Source organism: Callospermophilus lateralis, chromosome 1 (genome assembly GCF_048772815.1).
Source record: "Callospermophilus lateralis isolate mCalLat2 chromosome 1, mCalLat2.hap1, whole genome shotgun sequence".
Taxonomy (NCBI): domain Eukaryota; kingdom Metazoa; phylum Chordata; class Mammalia; order Rodentia; family Sciuridae; genus Callospermophilus; species Callospermophilus lateralis.
In genome coordinates this window covers 29,382,158-29,396,874 of record NC_135305.1, presented here as the reverse complement: position 1 = coordinate 29,396,874, position 14,717 = coordinate 29,382,158, and the positions used below count along the sequence as shown (strand labels likewise).

Here is a 14,717-nt window from a genome sequence, read left to right as displayed (position 1 = left end):
TTAAAATTAGAATTGTTTTAGCCTTCATAAAACACTCAGAAAGATGAAGACTTTAGAACAGTCTGTAGGAAAAACTCTTTTTCACCATGTTCCTATGAGTTTGTTTCAGCCTGTTTTCCTCTTTGTTCCTTCATCTTTTACTCTTTGCCTTTGGTCTTTCCCCCAACCCCCAAATGTTTCCATTATTTCAATCACACTTTCTTTTTCTTAATTTCATTACTTTAGTAGAGACTTGAGTCAACTATTGGAAGGCAGATGGGAGAAGCAAGTAGAGGAACAAGACACTCAGTCTGAGAAGCTAAGGTCCAGAAGGGCAGGAACTTTGTTTTGTTTTCCACTATATATAAAGCCTTGTAAGCCTGGAAACAGGGCTTTAGAATGCAGGTGCTTGATAAATGTTCATTGAATAAATGAATAAAATACAGGCAAGGTATATACATTTCTTTTGTAATGCTCCATAAATAACAGAAAGGTATTAGTCATTGCTCTTACTAGAAGTAATGAGCACATTTCAAAAAATCATTGCAAAAATAGAAGAAAAATCCCAATTAATAACATGCCATCTTAACCCAGCCATTACTCACTTTTATTGTTATTTCAATATTTTATAATATGTAATTATAGCATATCTGAACTCAGAAAAATTTGGATGGAATATGAAACTTATTTTCAGAAGAACCAATTTCCTTTATGCACAAGAGATCACAAAAAACAAACTTATACCTGTTACCTGATCTGAAGAAATGTTTTATAATCTGTCAGTGCAAGAGGGCATGTGGTATAAAACACAGAAGACATGCCCCATCTCTCTGTGTGGTCCTGGGGATTGAATCTCAGGCTTCAAGCATGCTAAACAAGCTCTTTGCCACTGAGCTACAGCCCCATCCCCAAAGCATACATTCTCTTGCTGGCTTCTAAAGGGTTTCAATGTTCCCATCTGTAAAATGAGAAGACTGTGGCTCCATAGTCTCAAAGGCCTTCTTTAAGTATGGAACTTAATGATTCCTAAAATAGATTTTGTTTTACATTATGATTGTAAAGTAATTTATATACCTAAATTTATATATTTTTATGTAATGGTAAACGTTAATGCAGACTAGGAATCACTTCCAAGCAGAAGTAGACTTTAGAAATGCACACAGGAGTCATTTCGAATTTTTCTATCAATTTTTTTTAAACCTGGAGAAAAGCAGTAAGTAGTTTCACTTACTAGATAAACTGATTGTTAGTGACTCCATTCGCAAAGATAAATCTTCATCCTACAAACCAACAAAACAAAGTTAATTCAAAGTGACAACAAATATGAGAAATCTAAGCGGAAGATAAAACAGAGTGGGTTCATTGATAGAGAAACAGGCTGGCCAGTGGGTAGCTTCCGCCCTGTCACGCCCTCAAAACCGGCCCAGTCACGCCAATCCTGGCACTCACAACGGTCTCTTACCGCCCTCTGCAGGGCTCTTTAAGTCGGGCTACTGAGGACTAACGCACGGCCGTCGGGGCGCAGGGCCGATGACGTCACATATGCGCGCGGCCTGAAGCAGGAAGTTAGTCTTCTCCACTTCCTCTCCTCTGTCCAGTTTAGGATTCCTGACGCGGAAGTAGAAGGCATCTATGTTAATCCTTGCTACTGTGTACGGTTCAGGTGAGATGAGGGCTGGCCGGTTTTTGTTTTTGTTTGAAAGCGTGCCTGGGTGCCTTTGGTTTAAGCTCAACTCCTTGCCGAGCTTCCCTTGGGGGAATAAGAGGGATGAGAAGAGCCTCTGATGTGTCATTACTGTGGTTTTTGAGTTAAGAAAGATGAAGCAGGGTTCAAACTCTCTACGCAAACTAAGGGGACTAGGTGCCCTTTTAGATTTTGTAATTTTAGAAGTAATACTTTTTAGGTTATTGTACATGGGGTTAAGACAATGTGTATAAAGCATTTAGCTCTGATTTTACAAAATATATTCGAGATTTCACTACCCTTCCCCATCACGTTAGTCGCATACTAGCCGTTTTCTTTTCAGTATGACTGAGAGATATTCAGTTTACATGAGGTAATGCATCTTACAGAAGTATCATGCATTGTTCTTTATTATGAATTCTTGGCAGTGTTTTGCCGTTTCTTTTTTTTGGGGGGGGTGTGCCATGTATAGAAACAGTGATTTCTGCTTTTCTGGAGGGATGAAAAGTCCAATTAAGATCAGTAAGGGGAGAAATGCGTTGTTCCAAAGAACTCCATATTTACTTAGCTTGCTGTGTCAAAAGAAGATCAGCTCGAATGTGTTGCCTTAGGGCCTGTGATTAGCCATTTTCATTAGAAGCCCCTTAATAGGCCAATTGTAGAGAAAAAGGGAACATAAATCCTCTTCTTTTTTTAAAAATATTTTTTAGTTGTAGTTGGACACAGTGCCTTTATTTTATTTATTTAATTTATTTTTGTGTGGTGCTGAGGATCGAACCCAGCGCTCTACCACTGAGCCACAAGCCCAGTCCCAATTCTCTTCTTTTATTTCTTAGACCTCACAAGTTACAAGTACAGAGATTTTCAGTGTGTTAAGTTTGAACATTAGCCCTTAATATATGGTTTTGAGAAATTGAATCAGTTTGAGAGAGAAATTGAAGACAATTATGAAATATTTATTATTTTTGTAATTTGTTGATTGAGGAAGTTAATAACTTAGGCTGTGTGAGTCGCTATGACAAAATACATGAGAAAAGCAACTTAAAGGAGGAAAGATTTGTTTTGTTCATTGTTTCAGAGGTAAACCATGATCACTTGGCTCTATCACTGTGGGCTTGGAGTGAGGCAGAACATCTTGACTGGGAGCACCTAGTGGAGAAAAACTGCTCCTTAGAGCAGAGGAGGGTCTTGGAACAAAAATATGTCCTTCAAAAATACCCTTCCCCACACTGACTTATGTCTTCCAGCTAGGCCCTACCTCCTGAAGTTTCCACTACCTTCCAGAAACTGCCACCAGCTGGAGACCAACCCTTTAACACATGGGCCTTGGCTGGGGGGTTCCAGATCCAAATTGTAACAGGCTATTTATTCACCTTGCTAGATATTATATGAGTGTTTGACTGGAGAAGAGCTGCTAATGTAAAAATCATTGGTATTTTTGAAGTCTGATATTTTTTGTGTAATAAATTGAAAAATAAAGGTAACACAGTTTCCATTGCATAATTCACCCCTAGACCAGTTTAATTTGTTTACATTTTTTGTCTGATTGCAAAATAACATATACTCATTAAATAAATCATAATATTTCTGAAATGACAGAGCCCCCATTAATCTTTCAGAAATGTAATTTCACTTTTTCCTTTTGCTGTATGTATTACCATTTCTTTCCTTTAAAAGTATAATCCATTCTTATGCAGTTTACCACTAAGAATATCTTGGATATTTTTAATTGCATTAGGTATGCTAAGATTTTTTTTTTAGTACCTGTATGGTATTATATCACATAGCATACCACAATTTGTTAAATAATTTTACTATTGGTGGGCATTTGGGGTTCTTTTTGCTATAGCAAATGTTAGAATGGGCATACTTTTTTATAACAATATTGTTATATTTTTGTCCTTTTTTCCCTTTGTTTAATTCTGAAGAAGTGGAAATGTTGAGTTAAAAGATGAACATTTAAAATTGTGATAGATGGGGCTAAATTATCCTCCAATAATAGTATTTGAGACTTTCCTGTTTTCTCATATGTTCACTAATGGTCAGTACTGTTAATTACCATTGATTTTTGGTTTAGCAGAGAACTGCTCATTCAGTTTTTGAGGTCACTATTTCATTTTAGTGTTATAATACAGTTCATATTTCAGTTCTGTAATAATAAATTATTATCAAGTGATTCATTTCAACAGTAAATATTTTAAGTTAAAGATTTGAGGGAAAACTATTTACGATGGGTAGATATCAGGAATATGAACCTTTCTGAAAGAAAGGACAGCTTAAGCAAAAATAGGGGGACTAGAATGGGTTCTGAGATCTGAGAGGTGATGATGCTAGGCAGTGAGTTTGATTGAAGATAATAGAAGAGATAGCTGGAAAAGTAGTTTGAACTAAGTGGTGAGGGCTTTTAGAAGGTGGAGTCTATTTTTTTCTGAGAGGGAACTGAAAAGGTCTTTAATCACAGAATGAGGGACATAATCAGATCTTCCTTTTACAAATATCAGTATTGTGGGAGTTTTGAGTGACTGGTGTAAGAAGCAAGTTAGTTAGCTGGTATGGCTTGGGGAAGAGAATATGAAGACTTTTAAGAGCATGAAAACAGAAAAAAGTAGAGAGATTGGAGTTCAGAGATGGAGCTGAATCTACATGATTTGATGACAGTTGAGGAAGAGGAAGAAAGCAAAGTTCACTTAGATTTTTATCATGGGTGCCTCTCTGAGTTTCACTCAAAGAGATGAAATTACTTGTGAAAGATTTGTTACTTTTTAAAGACTCAGCATATATTTTCTCTTATTTTTGAATTGCTTTTAGAATTTCTGCTGAATGTTCTGTGCCTTGTTCAGCTCTGTTTATGTTAGTAGTACTTCAACTTGTACATACTATCAATAAAAAAGTTCACAAATAGTAATTTATACCTGTCTTATAGTGCCATTATGTTGTATACATTATACAAGATGTAGAAGTGTACATTTTCAAAGGTTAAGACACAAATACATTAGAGTTTTAGTATTTTTCCCCCTACATTCCATTGAATTATCTTGCACCCTTCTGTAGAAATGTTGGTCTGATATCTAGCTGACAGTGTTCTGTCCCATTCTCCAGTAGAGGTCGCCTTTGAGCATGGAAGAGAGAACAGGCTGTTGAGCTGTGAAAGGTAGTCTTTATTCGTGAGTTAAAAGAAGGATCTTATTTCTGAATTTCTAAATTAATGCATTTTTGGAAGAAATGTTGTTATAGAATAGTATGTGGAGTTATGGAGAACTGAAGAATAGTAAGCTCAGTAGAGTTTAGATTTGTTTTTATTGTTTGATGTTTACTTTGTGAATGCTTTGCCTTTGAGTTTGAATGTTACTTGAGTCTATAGTTTTAGAATCTTTTCCTAGTTCTTTTGAGAATCTGTAGACTATGTGAGCCACAGGAATGTTTCTAGCATGTAGGCACAATCTAAGTTTTTGTTCAAATTTGAGTAATTGAAAAAACACATACGAAGAGGTTTTCATTGAAATTGATCCTAAAAGCAGTATGTTAAGCAAGAATTTTAGTGGTGGGTTGGAATTATCTATCTTTATTTTCTATTTTATGCATAATTGAAGAGAAGGGGCAAAGGGACATGCCTCCTCTAAGTAAGATACCGTTGTAAGGAATTAGAAATCAATAACTAAATTTGTTGCAGTCATATATTCTATTTAAAAAAATACTCCTTAAGCCTATATAACAGCTTGTCTCATGGAAGAGAGAACACTGGAATAGGTTACACTTTCTTGCTATAGCAAGCTCAAATTGTATCAGTTTCAGTAATCTGTCATAGAGTGTTGCTTGCAAGCAGCCATATATTCTAAAAAAGAGAAAGTAGTTTTTTTTTTAAAAAAATCTATGTGTTGTATGATTCAGAACTTAAGTAGTTTAGGAACAAATCTATGTGTTGTATGATTCAGAACTTAAGTAGTTTATAGGAACAAATCCTCTGATAGATTAAGAAATAGAAGAACGATTTTCTGACGCTTTTCTAATAAAATATTTCCTGTGAATGAAGGTGCTCATTTAATAGGGACCTATGATTATAATCATATAAGTTTGTAGTTATTAAAGTTTTATGGGGCTCGGGAGGTGGCTCAAGTGGTAGTGTGCTTGCCTGGCATGCGTGAGGCACTGGGTTCTATCCTTTGTACTACATAAAAAAAATAAAGTAAAAATACTGTGTCCACCTAAAACTAAAAAAATATTAAAAAAAGGTTTTAATTCCATGATAGAAGCTGAAAGTGTTGTCAAACAGGTATAGACAGTCCTGGGTTAGTCTTGTGTAATATGGTAATGGGGTAGAGGAAAATGGTAAAAATTACATTTGAATGTTTATATAAAGCTGAGCACATTGGCTTATGCCTATAGTCCCAGCTATTTGGGAAGCTGAGGCAGGAGGATCACTTGAACTTGGGAATTTGAGCAATATAGAGAGGTCTCATTGTGGAGTATGTGGATTAATTATCACAACTAGATTTTGTGTGTATTTATGTGCGTGTGTGCTAGAGATTGAGAACCCAGGGCCTCATACATGCTAAGCAGGTACTCTATAACTGAGGTACACACCCAGTTCCCTAACTGCATATTTTTGAACATAAAAATTGTTTTAAATTGTTGCATTACAACCAAGGGGACAATCAGGTAAAGTGAATGAGATGAATATTAGAATCAGGAGCTGTTGACCAGAGGTCTGTAAATGGTAAGAATTAAAGCTATAAAGCCTACATGGATTTCAAGGATAGCATAAATCCAGTAAAATATATTTAGCTATAAATCAGATAATCTAAGGTATTGGCTTTCAGGGCTGGATTTAGAAGTTGAAAACAGGAGACCAGAGGCAAAGAAGCCTGGTATCTAAGGACAGGGAAAGATCAAACACCTGGGAAGTTGGAAGACAAGGCAGAAATGAAAATGTCATTTATTAGGAATGAACCAAAGGTTTAGAAACCAGGAGGACAAAGTAGAGATGGAGAAGGACTCCTGGTTTTGGGTAGAGAAGGCAAGTAAGGTCAAATAGAGAAAGAAAAAAACAAGAATAATTCTAGGGCAGTGATGGTGCCATCACATTCTTCTTTATGTTAAAAATGGTAGCAGCCCTGGGTTCACAGATAACCAACAGAAGCAGTGAGCTAGGGAGTGAAGAGTGCTGAATTATTACCATTAGCACCAGGAGAGCTAAAAATATAGGTATTTTCTTATAAAAAGGACCGTGATGCTTGTAGGATGATAATATGGTCATTTAGTTACTTAATGCAGATATTTGTGTAATATTACATGTGTTATTTTATGCAGCTTTCCAAAAGTTTTGGGATACCTGACCATTATGGCATCAAGAAACCTCTGGTATATGAGAAGTAACCTTTTCTTTGGTTCAAGATGTTGGATGATTCGCTATTCAGCAGAAATCCTCAAATCAGTTTCATTTAGGCTTTTTGGTGTGACATGTAATAATGGAGACAAAGAGCCTTTGGAGAATGAGGACCTATTGAACAACTTACTTACTATGGGAGTTGATATTGACATGGCAAAGAAACGACAGCCTGGAGTTTTTAATAGAATGGTTACTAATGAGCAGGACCTAAAGATGTTCCTTTTGTCCAAAGGAGCTAGCAAAGAAGTGATTGCTAGCATCATATCAAGATATCCACGAGCTATAACACGCACTTCTGAAAGTCTTTCAAAACGGTGGGATCTGTGGAGAAAGATTATGACATCAGACCTTGAAATTGTAAATATTTTGGAACGTTCTCCTGAATCCTTTTTTCGATCCAATAACAATATAAATTTAGAAAATAATATAAAGTTCCTCTACTCAGTTGGATTGTCCCAGAAATGCCTGTGTCGATTATTAGCCAATGCCCCTCGAACCTTTTCCAATAGTCTTGATTTGAATAAACAGATGATTGAAGTTTTGCAGGAAGTCTGTTTGTTCTTGGGTCACAATGATCCCACAGATTTTGTCAGGAAGATAATTTCTAAAAATCCTTTCATCTTAATTCAGAGCACCAAACGGGTGAAAGCTAACATTGAATTTTTTCAGTCAACTTTCAACTTGAACAAGGAAGAACTGCTGCAACTGCTATGTGGTCCAGGAGCTGGAATTCTAGACCTTTCTACAGAATGTGCCAAAAGAAATTATATAAATATCAAAGAGAAGCTGTTTTCTCTTGGATGTACTGAAGAAGAGGTACAGAAATTTGTCTTAAGCTATCCGGATATGATCTTCTTGGCAGATAAAAAGTTTAATGATAAAATAGACTGCCTCATAGAAGAAAAAATTAGTATTTTACAAATAATTGAAAGTCCTCGGGTTCTGGATTCAAGCATAAGTACTTTAAAAAGTCGAATCAAAGAATTGGTACATGCTGGCTATAACTTGAGTGTCTCTAACATTTCTCTTCTATCTTGGAGTCAAAAAAGATTTGAAGCTAAACTGGAAAAAATTAAACGGCTAGAACAGTGCCTGGGGAGTTAAAAAAAAAAAAAAAGTCTTGGGGCTGGGGTCGTGGCTCAGTGGTAGAGTGCTTGCCTAGCATGTGTGAATCACTGTGTTCGATCCTCATACCACATAAAATAAATAAATAAAATAAAGGTATTGTGTTCATCTACAACTGAAAATATATTTGTTAAAAAATTCTTATAATGTATTTATATAATTTAATTTTGAATTTGGGCCTTTCAGAAAGGATGGTTTTGATTTCTTCACCACAAACATATATGTAATAATCCTTTGGGTATTTTATTTTAAAAGTTCATAAGAACTCAATATTGGCATGCTTAAGTGTAGTCTTCCTAACTACTACTGTAGTTTGAATTAATGGCTGCTATATAGTAGTGGTAGTTCCTGAATGCCATGTAAAACAAATGCAGAAAATAAGCTTTTGTGGTTTCTGTTTGGATTGAAAAATCAACAGATTTGGGCTGGAGATATAGCTCAGTGATAGAGTGCTTGCCTAGAATTCATAAGGTCATGTCCAACACTGATCCCCAGCATAGAAAAAAGAAATTGACATTCATTCAAATAGTTCTCTTCCCTCATGGTTTTGAATGGCAAGCTATTTCTTCTGTTATTCCAGTGCAATGAATTATGGTTCATCAGTAAAAGTCTAACAGAATAGAAAGGAGGGATTTTCTCGGTCCCAAATTCCATATTTTCTGTTCAAACCATTAGTGTGCCTCCCAACCTAGGATTTAACATGAGTTTGCCCTGACAAGGGCAACTATGGTAGATAGAAGAATAATGGCCACCTAAAGGTCCCTAGAAACCATGAGTATGTTATAGTGCAATGGGTTTTGTAGATGTGATTAAGTTAAAATATGATTAAGTTAAGGGTCTTGAGATGGGGAGGTTATCTTGATTAATTGGGATGGGCTCAGTGGAATCACAGGATCCCAAAAAGTGGAAAAGAGAGGCAAATAGGAGGTCAAAGTGGTGGAATGAAGAAACACTTGGCCACTTTGCTGGCTTTGAAGGAGGAAGAAGCCATGAGACAAGGAATGCAGGTGGCCTATAAAAAATGGAAAAGGCAAGGAAACCGGTTCTGCCCTGGGGCCCCTAGAAAGAAGTGCAGGGCTGCTGGCACCTTGATATTAGCCCAGGGAGAGCAGTATCAAACTTCTGATATGCAGAACCATCAGAATAAATTTGTGTTGTTTTAAACCAGTGAGTTTTTGATAACTTGTTACAGCAGCAAATAGATAAATAACTGATTAGTTGTATTTATTTATTTATTTATTTATTTATTTTTGATTAGTTGTATTTAAAGGAGGATGTCACAAACTGTGGTCTTTTTATCATTTCTTTATTTCTTCCTCTTATAAGAGTAAATTATTAAAATTTACTTTTCTGGAATTTCTAATGTTAGTGTTTATGACATCTAAATGTGTTGATAAAAAGCTAAGTGTAAATATCTAAATAAAGGAATATTTTTGCCTAATGAATGTAGTTTAAAGAAATGGTGGTCATGTATATTTATATTTTGTTGGCATTTCATTTAATATAAATAAACAGGAATTTCTGGAGGCATTGACTTAAAAATGACAAATTAGATCATGACTATATTTTGAACATATTCATAATCTAGCTCTGATAGCAACTGAGAGGAGGAACAAATTTTATGACTTTAATTACTTTAGATTATTTTCCAAAGTAATTTGGTTTCTAAATATGGGTTTTGAATTGAGTCACATAATTTTATGGTATTTGCTATCATTAATGCCTCAAAACAACAACAAAAACCACCCCACTAATTTGTACCATTGGTAGAAACAAAGTGCCTGCTTTCCCAAAGCCATTTATATGTATTGTAATGATCTCCAGTAAGGTATTTGGTAGCAAGCTTGGCATAATTTAGAAACCATGAACTTTGTAGAGACATTTCTTCAGAGTGATATATCTTTAACTTTGTGTAAATAATTCTCTAAACTTGTTTTCTTATAAAATTAAAAACCTTGCAGAGTTGGTAAAAATCAAATTATATAAGGTCTGTAAGATTTCTTGTACATAATAGCTGTTCAGTCAAGAATAAGAAAAATAAGTTATAGTAGTATTTTTTTAAAAACAGCTTTATTGATATCTAATTCATATACATTTAATTTATTAATTTATATAATTTAAGGTTTTAAAAATATCTATTCATTTAAATTATACAATTTAAGATAGCATATACGATCATCACTACAGTATAATTTTTAGAATTTGTATCCTCTAAAAGAAACTGGTACCCATGGGCAGCCAATCTTGTTTTCCCCCTTCCCGCCTCATAGCACTAAGCAAAACCTAAATCTTGCTGTCTTTATAAGTTTGCTTTTCTGGACATTATATATAAATGGAATCATACATACATAATTTTGTGACCACTTTCACCTAATCTTTTTAAGTTTCATTCATGTAGCTCATATCAGCATTCCTTTTTATTGCCAAATAGTGTTCTATTATGTGAATACAATAGTATTGCTGGGAATTAAATTTATTGTTATGGATTGAAACACAAAGTATTAAATCGTTGTCTTTGGAATTGTATGGAAGAATTTCCCAAGGTATCTCTCTTGGGAATCTTAACAAATTTATATGGAACTTGAGGGAGATGGGCAGAGAAGGTAAAAGTTTTTTGGCATAAGCAGATCATGGGGATTTCACCTGGGTTGAGATTAATTGTATAGCAACAATAGTTGCAAGTGCCCAAGGAGAATGTAGGATGAACAGAAATATAATACAACACTTGATCATTTTAAAAGTAACATTTTTTTTTTGTCAGAAGTGAAAGGAAAATCCATTTTAATAGGAAAATACATCACAAAAAAGAAGGAAAAAACCTCCAGAGATAATATTTTGGTGGCTGTTCCTATTGTTTTTCTTTGCAGAACTTATCTGTACCTAGATGTAATATGAGTAGGTATGTAGTATATATATTTAAGTTGATATTGGACTAAATAATTTTTTCTTGTCCTAATAAATCCTAAACATATTACATAATTTTCAGTATTAAAGGATCAAGTAAGTATTCACCTGTTAACATGGTTTTTAATGGTTGTATGATGAAATTCTGTTGCTGGATAAACCGTAATTTCTCAATCTCCCACCATTATGCGGAGCAAATGAATTTTAGTAATATTTTAAACATCTCATCTGGATTATTTTAACATTTCATAGGTTATACTGTCATTTTTAATCCATTGGCATTCTTTATAAATTAGAAGTTTATTCTAGAAAATATAAAGGTTGAATATTGCATTATTGTGCTGTTCTCTAAATGTCAGTTTCACAAAACCATTTTTTAAAAATTTTAATTTGTTATATATGACAACACAATGCATTACAATTCATATTACACATATAAAGCATAATTTTTCATATCTCTGTTCACACAGTTATTGTAAAGGCTTATTTAAAAGCTTTTGACTTGTATCTTTTAGGTAAAAATCAGCATAAAGGTTTCTCTTAGTTAATGCATTTTGATAAATGTAACTGCATGGGTGAATCTCAAATTATGCAGGAGCCAGAGTATGAAATGTGAAAGGAGGCAGAGTACAATTTATATAATTACATTTATATGAAATTCTAGAAAATTCTCACCCATCTGTAATGACAGAAAGCAGATCATTGTTAGGGGATCAGGGTGTTTGGATGGGAAAGGATACTTTGGAGGGACTACATAGAAGCACAAGGACACTTTTGGGAGCGATGTATATATTCATTGTTTTGATTGTGGTGATGGTTTTGTGATTGTATACATATGTCAAAACATCAAATTAGATGGTTTTAAAAATTTTATTATTATTTTTGTGGTGCTAGGGATTGAACCCAGGGCCTTGTGCAGGTGAGGCAAGCACTCTACCAATTGAGCTATATCCCCAGCCCTCAAATTGTATGTTTTAAATATGTATGCTTTGGTATACTTCATTTATACCTCAGTGAAGTTGAACAATTCATTTGCTTAATACTGATTTAAAGTTCTGTCATTATGCTGGGTATGGTAGCACGTGCCTGAAATCCCAGTGACTAGTGAGGCTGGGGAAGGAGGATCATAAGTTTGAGGTTAGCCTTGGCAACTTATCAAGAACCTGTTTCAAAATAAAAATATTAAAAAATAAACTAAAAATAGGGTAAGGATGTGACTTAGTGGCAGATTGTCCTTGGGTTCAATCCTCAGTACCATACAAAAATTATTTTTAAAGTTTCATCATTATCTGATTAATAGATTAAACGTGTCTGTGTGCATGTTTCTGTATCTTCTTCAACTATCTTAATCAAATGTATTTGAATTTATATTTCTATGTCATATCAAGAATTAAACAGTATCAGTAAAGGTATTGGGAGACTGTGGAAGCCATCTTGAAAAAAATATTGATTGATTTATACTTGTTTACCAGGATAAACTCCCCCCAAAGCAGCTATGAGTCCAGAAGGTTTTCCTTACCTTGGCCTTATCCTGAATGACCTATACTCAAGTTAAGCTGTGGCATGAATTAGGTGCAGGGCTCCTTTTCATTCTAGGGGACTTCCTGGACCTTGATTAGGACCAATGGGATGGAATTTACATGGAAAGCAGGTGCACCTTTTATTGCTCTCACTATTCCTGGATTTCAGATAAAGTTAGACTTTGATCTTTCTGTCCCATGAAAGCAAGAGAGTGTGCGCTCTCTCTCTCTCTCTCTCTCTCTCTCTCTCTCTCTCTCTCTCTCTCTCTCCCCCTCCCTCCCTCCCTCTCTCTCTCCCCCTCCCTCTCTCTCTTTTTAAATGTGGATGATTTACCTTTTATTTGAAAAAGAATTTTTCCAAAATACATTTTGATATTAGTTTTCATTGCAAAATAATACATGCTTGCTACTACATATTCAAATAATACAGAATTAAAAAGTGAAAGATGATCCCTGCCATTCTCCAACCTTTTAAAACTTACAAAATTATATATATATATATATTCATTATAGAAAGTTTGGAAGACACATAAGTAAAATGAAGAAAATTGATCCCCCAGTGATACCTCACAAAGACAGCTACTATCATTAACACTTTGATATATTTTCAGTGCTTACGGATATAAGAAAATTTTTGTCATAATTGTCTTAGAGATTCACATACACACACACACAAATAGCATAGACCATCTGAGGAAAAATTGGAAAATAAAGATATACTAACAAAAATATTTAAACACCAAACTTTCACCACCCAATGATAATCACTTAATATTCTGGTTTGTGTCCTTACAGATTGACATCTTTTTATTTACACATAGATATGCATATATGCGAACACAGAATCATTCTAGACATACTATTTTATAATTTTCTTTTCACTTTATAATACTTTGTGACATCTTTCCATTTTTTCCCTTTTTAAATTGATTTTTTTTTAAAATAAATGACAGCAGAATGCATTAACAATTCTTACTACACATATACGGCACAATTTTCATATCTCTGGTTGTATATAAAGTATGTTGACACCAATTCGTGTCTTCATACATGTACTTTGGATAATGATGTATATCACATTCCACCATTCTTGCTAATCCCCTGCCTCCTCCCTTTTCCCTCCCACCCCTCGATGAAAATTGAACAATTGTTTTTGTTGGAGTTCAGATGTTTCTTAGCTTCCCTTCACAGCAGTTAGGTGGTGTTGGAGTTTGATGCTAGCTCCACCCTCAGGGTAGTTGTGTTTGCTAGGGTGGGAGGGTTAGTCCTGGAGGCAGAACTCCTGAAGGTGGGGTTTAAGCTTTGGAATGCTCTGGTCTCTTTGTTGGGAGTCTATTGGTCTGGAGATTTTAAGTCAGTGCACCTCCAAGGCCTAGCAATTGTTTGTCCATGATGGAAGACTGCTCCCCAGGAAACTCCTTTGGGTTCTGCTTATGTGGTTTAGGAGTCTGTTCTTAGCCCACTGTTTTGCTTGCAGACCCCACTATTGATGGTCTGTAATTCAGTCTCTGAAATTGATCTTTCTCTCCCCAACCCTTTCAAATTCCTGATCAGGTGCTTCTCTCCCAGCTGGTCCTGCAAGCAGCTGGGTTGGAGGGGGAGGGGGAAGCCAGGTATTCCTATATGTAACCCTCTCTCCATGGTTGACTTTCACCTAACCACTTAGGTATACCCTCTGTCACACAGCGTTGGTTTGCCTGGCTCATTTTTTGGGGGCCATACTCAGGTCTGCCAGCAATCGGCTCACCCAGATGCTGACTTCCATGCTGTGGCTGCAAAATGTTTCCTTCTGCTATCCTCTGTGCACACTGCCAGCTTCCTTCCTGTACATGGGTACTGTGCAGCACAGCTTACTTTTTTTTTTAAGCAACATCTCTGATCTCTAAGCTCTCTGTACCCTGACACACCTCAATCTTCCTGAGAATAGGGGTTTCTTTAATTTTTTTATTGCTTTATTGCATTCATGTAGGGACTGTTCTGGTTTGTAGCTCCAGCTGCTTTCGCAGCTGTGGGGCTAGGGATCTTTTCTGCTTGTTTTATTATATAAGATCTCCTGAGTCCCTGATCTATTCTGAGTGTCCAGTATTAAATTCCAGTAAAGTCCCCCCTAACTCTGGAT

The 14,717-nt window shown here is 35.3% G+C and overlaps 1 protein-coding gene and 1 non-coding gene across 2 annotated transcripts; one reads left to right on the top strand and one right to left on the bottom strand.

Annotated features, from left to right (window-relative positions):
- The first annotated feature begins 1,582 nt into the window (after window positions 1-1,582).
- Window positions 1,583-8,289, top strand: Mterf1 (mitochondrial transcription termination factor 1). The gene is made up of 2 exons (XM_076861037.1): window positions 1,583-1,642; window positions 6,971-8,289. The coding sequence occupies exon 2, from the start codon at window positions 7,002-7,004 to the stop codon at window positions 8,151-8,153; it is 1,152 nt and encodes a 383-aa protein (XP_076717152.1). The 5' UTR covers window positions 1,583-1,642; window positions 6,971-7,001; the 3' UTR covers window positions 8,154-8,289.
- On the bottom strand, window positions 5,357-5,478 carry LOC143384192 (small nucleolar RNA SNORA28). Its single transcript, XR_013089271.1, has one exon. It is a non-coding gene; the product is annotated as a small nucleolar RNA SNORA28 (small nucleolar RNA).
- Window positions 8,290-14,717: the final 6,428 nt, after the last annotated feature.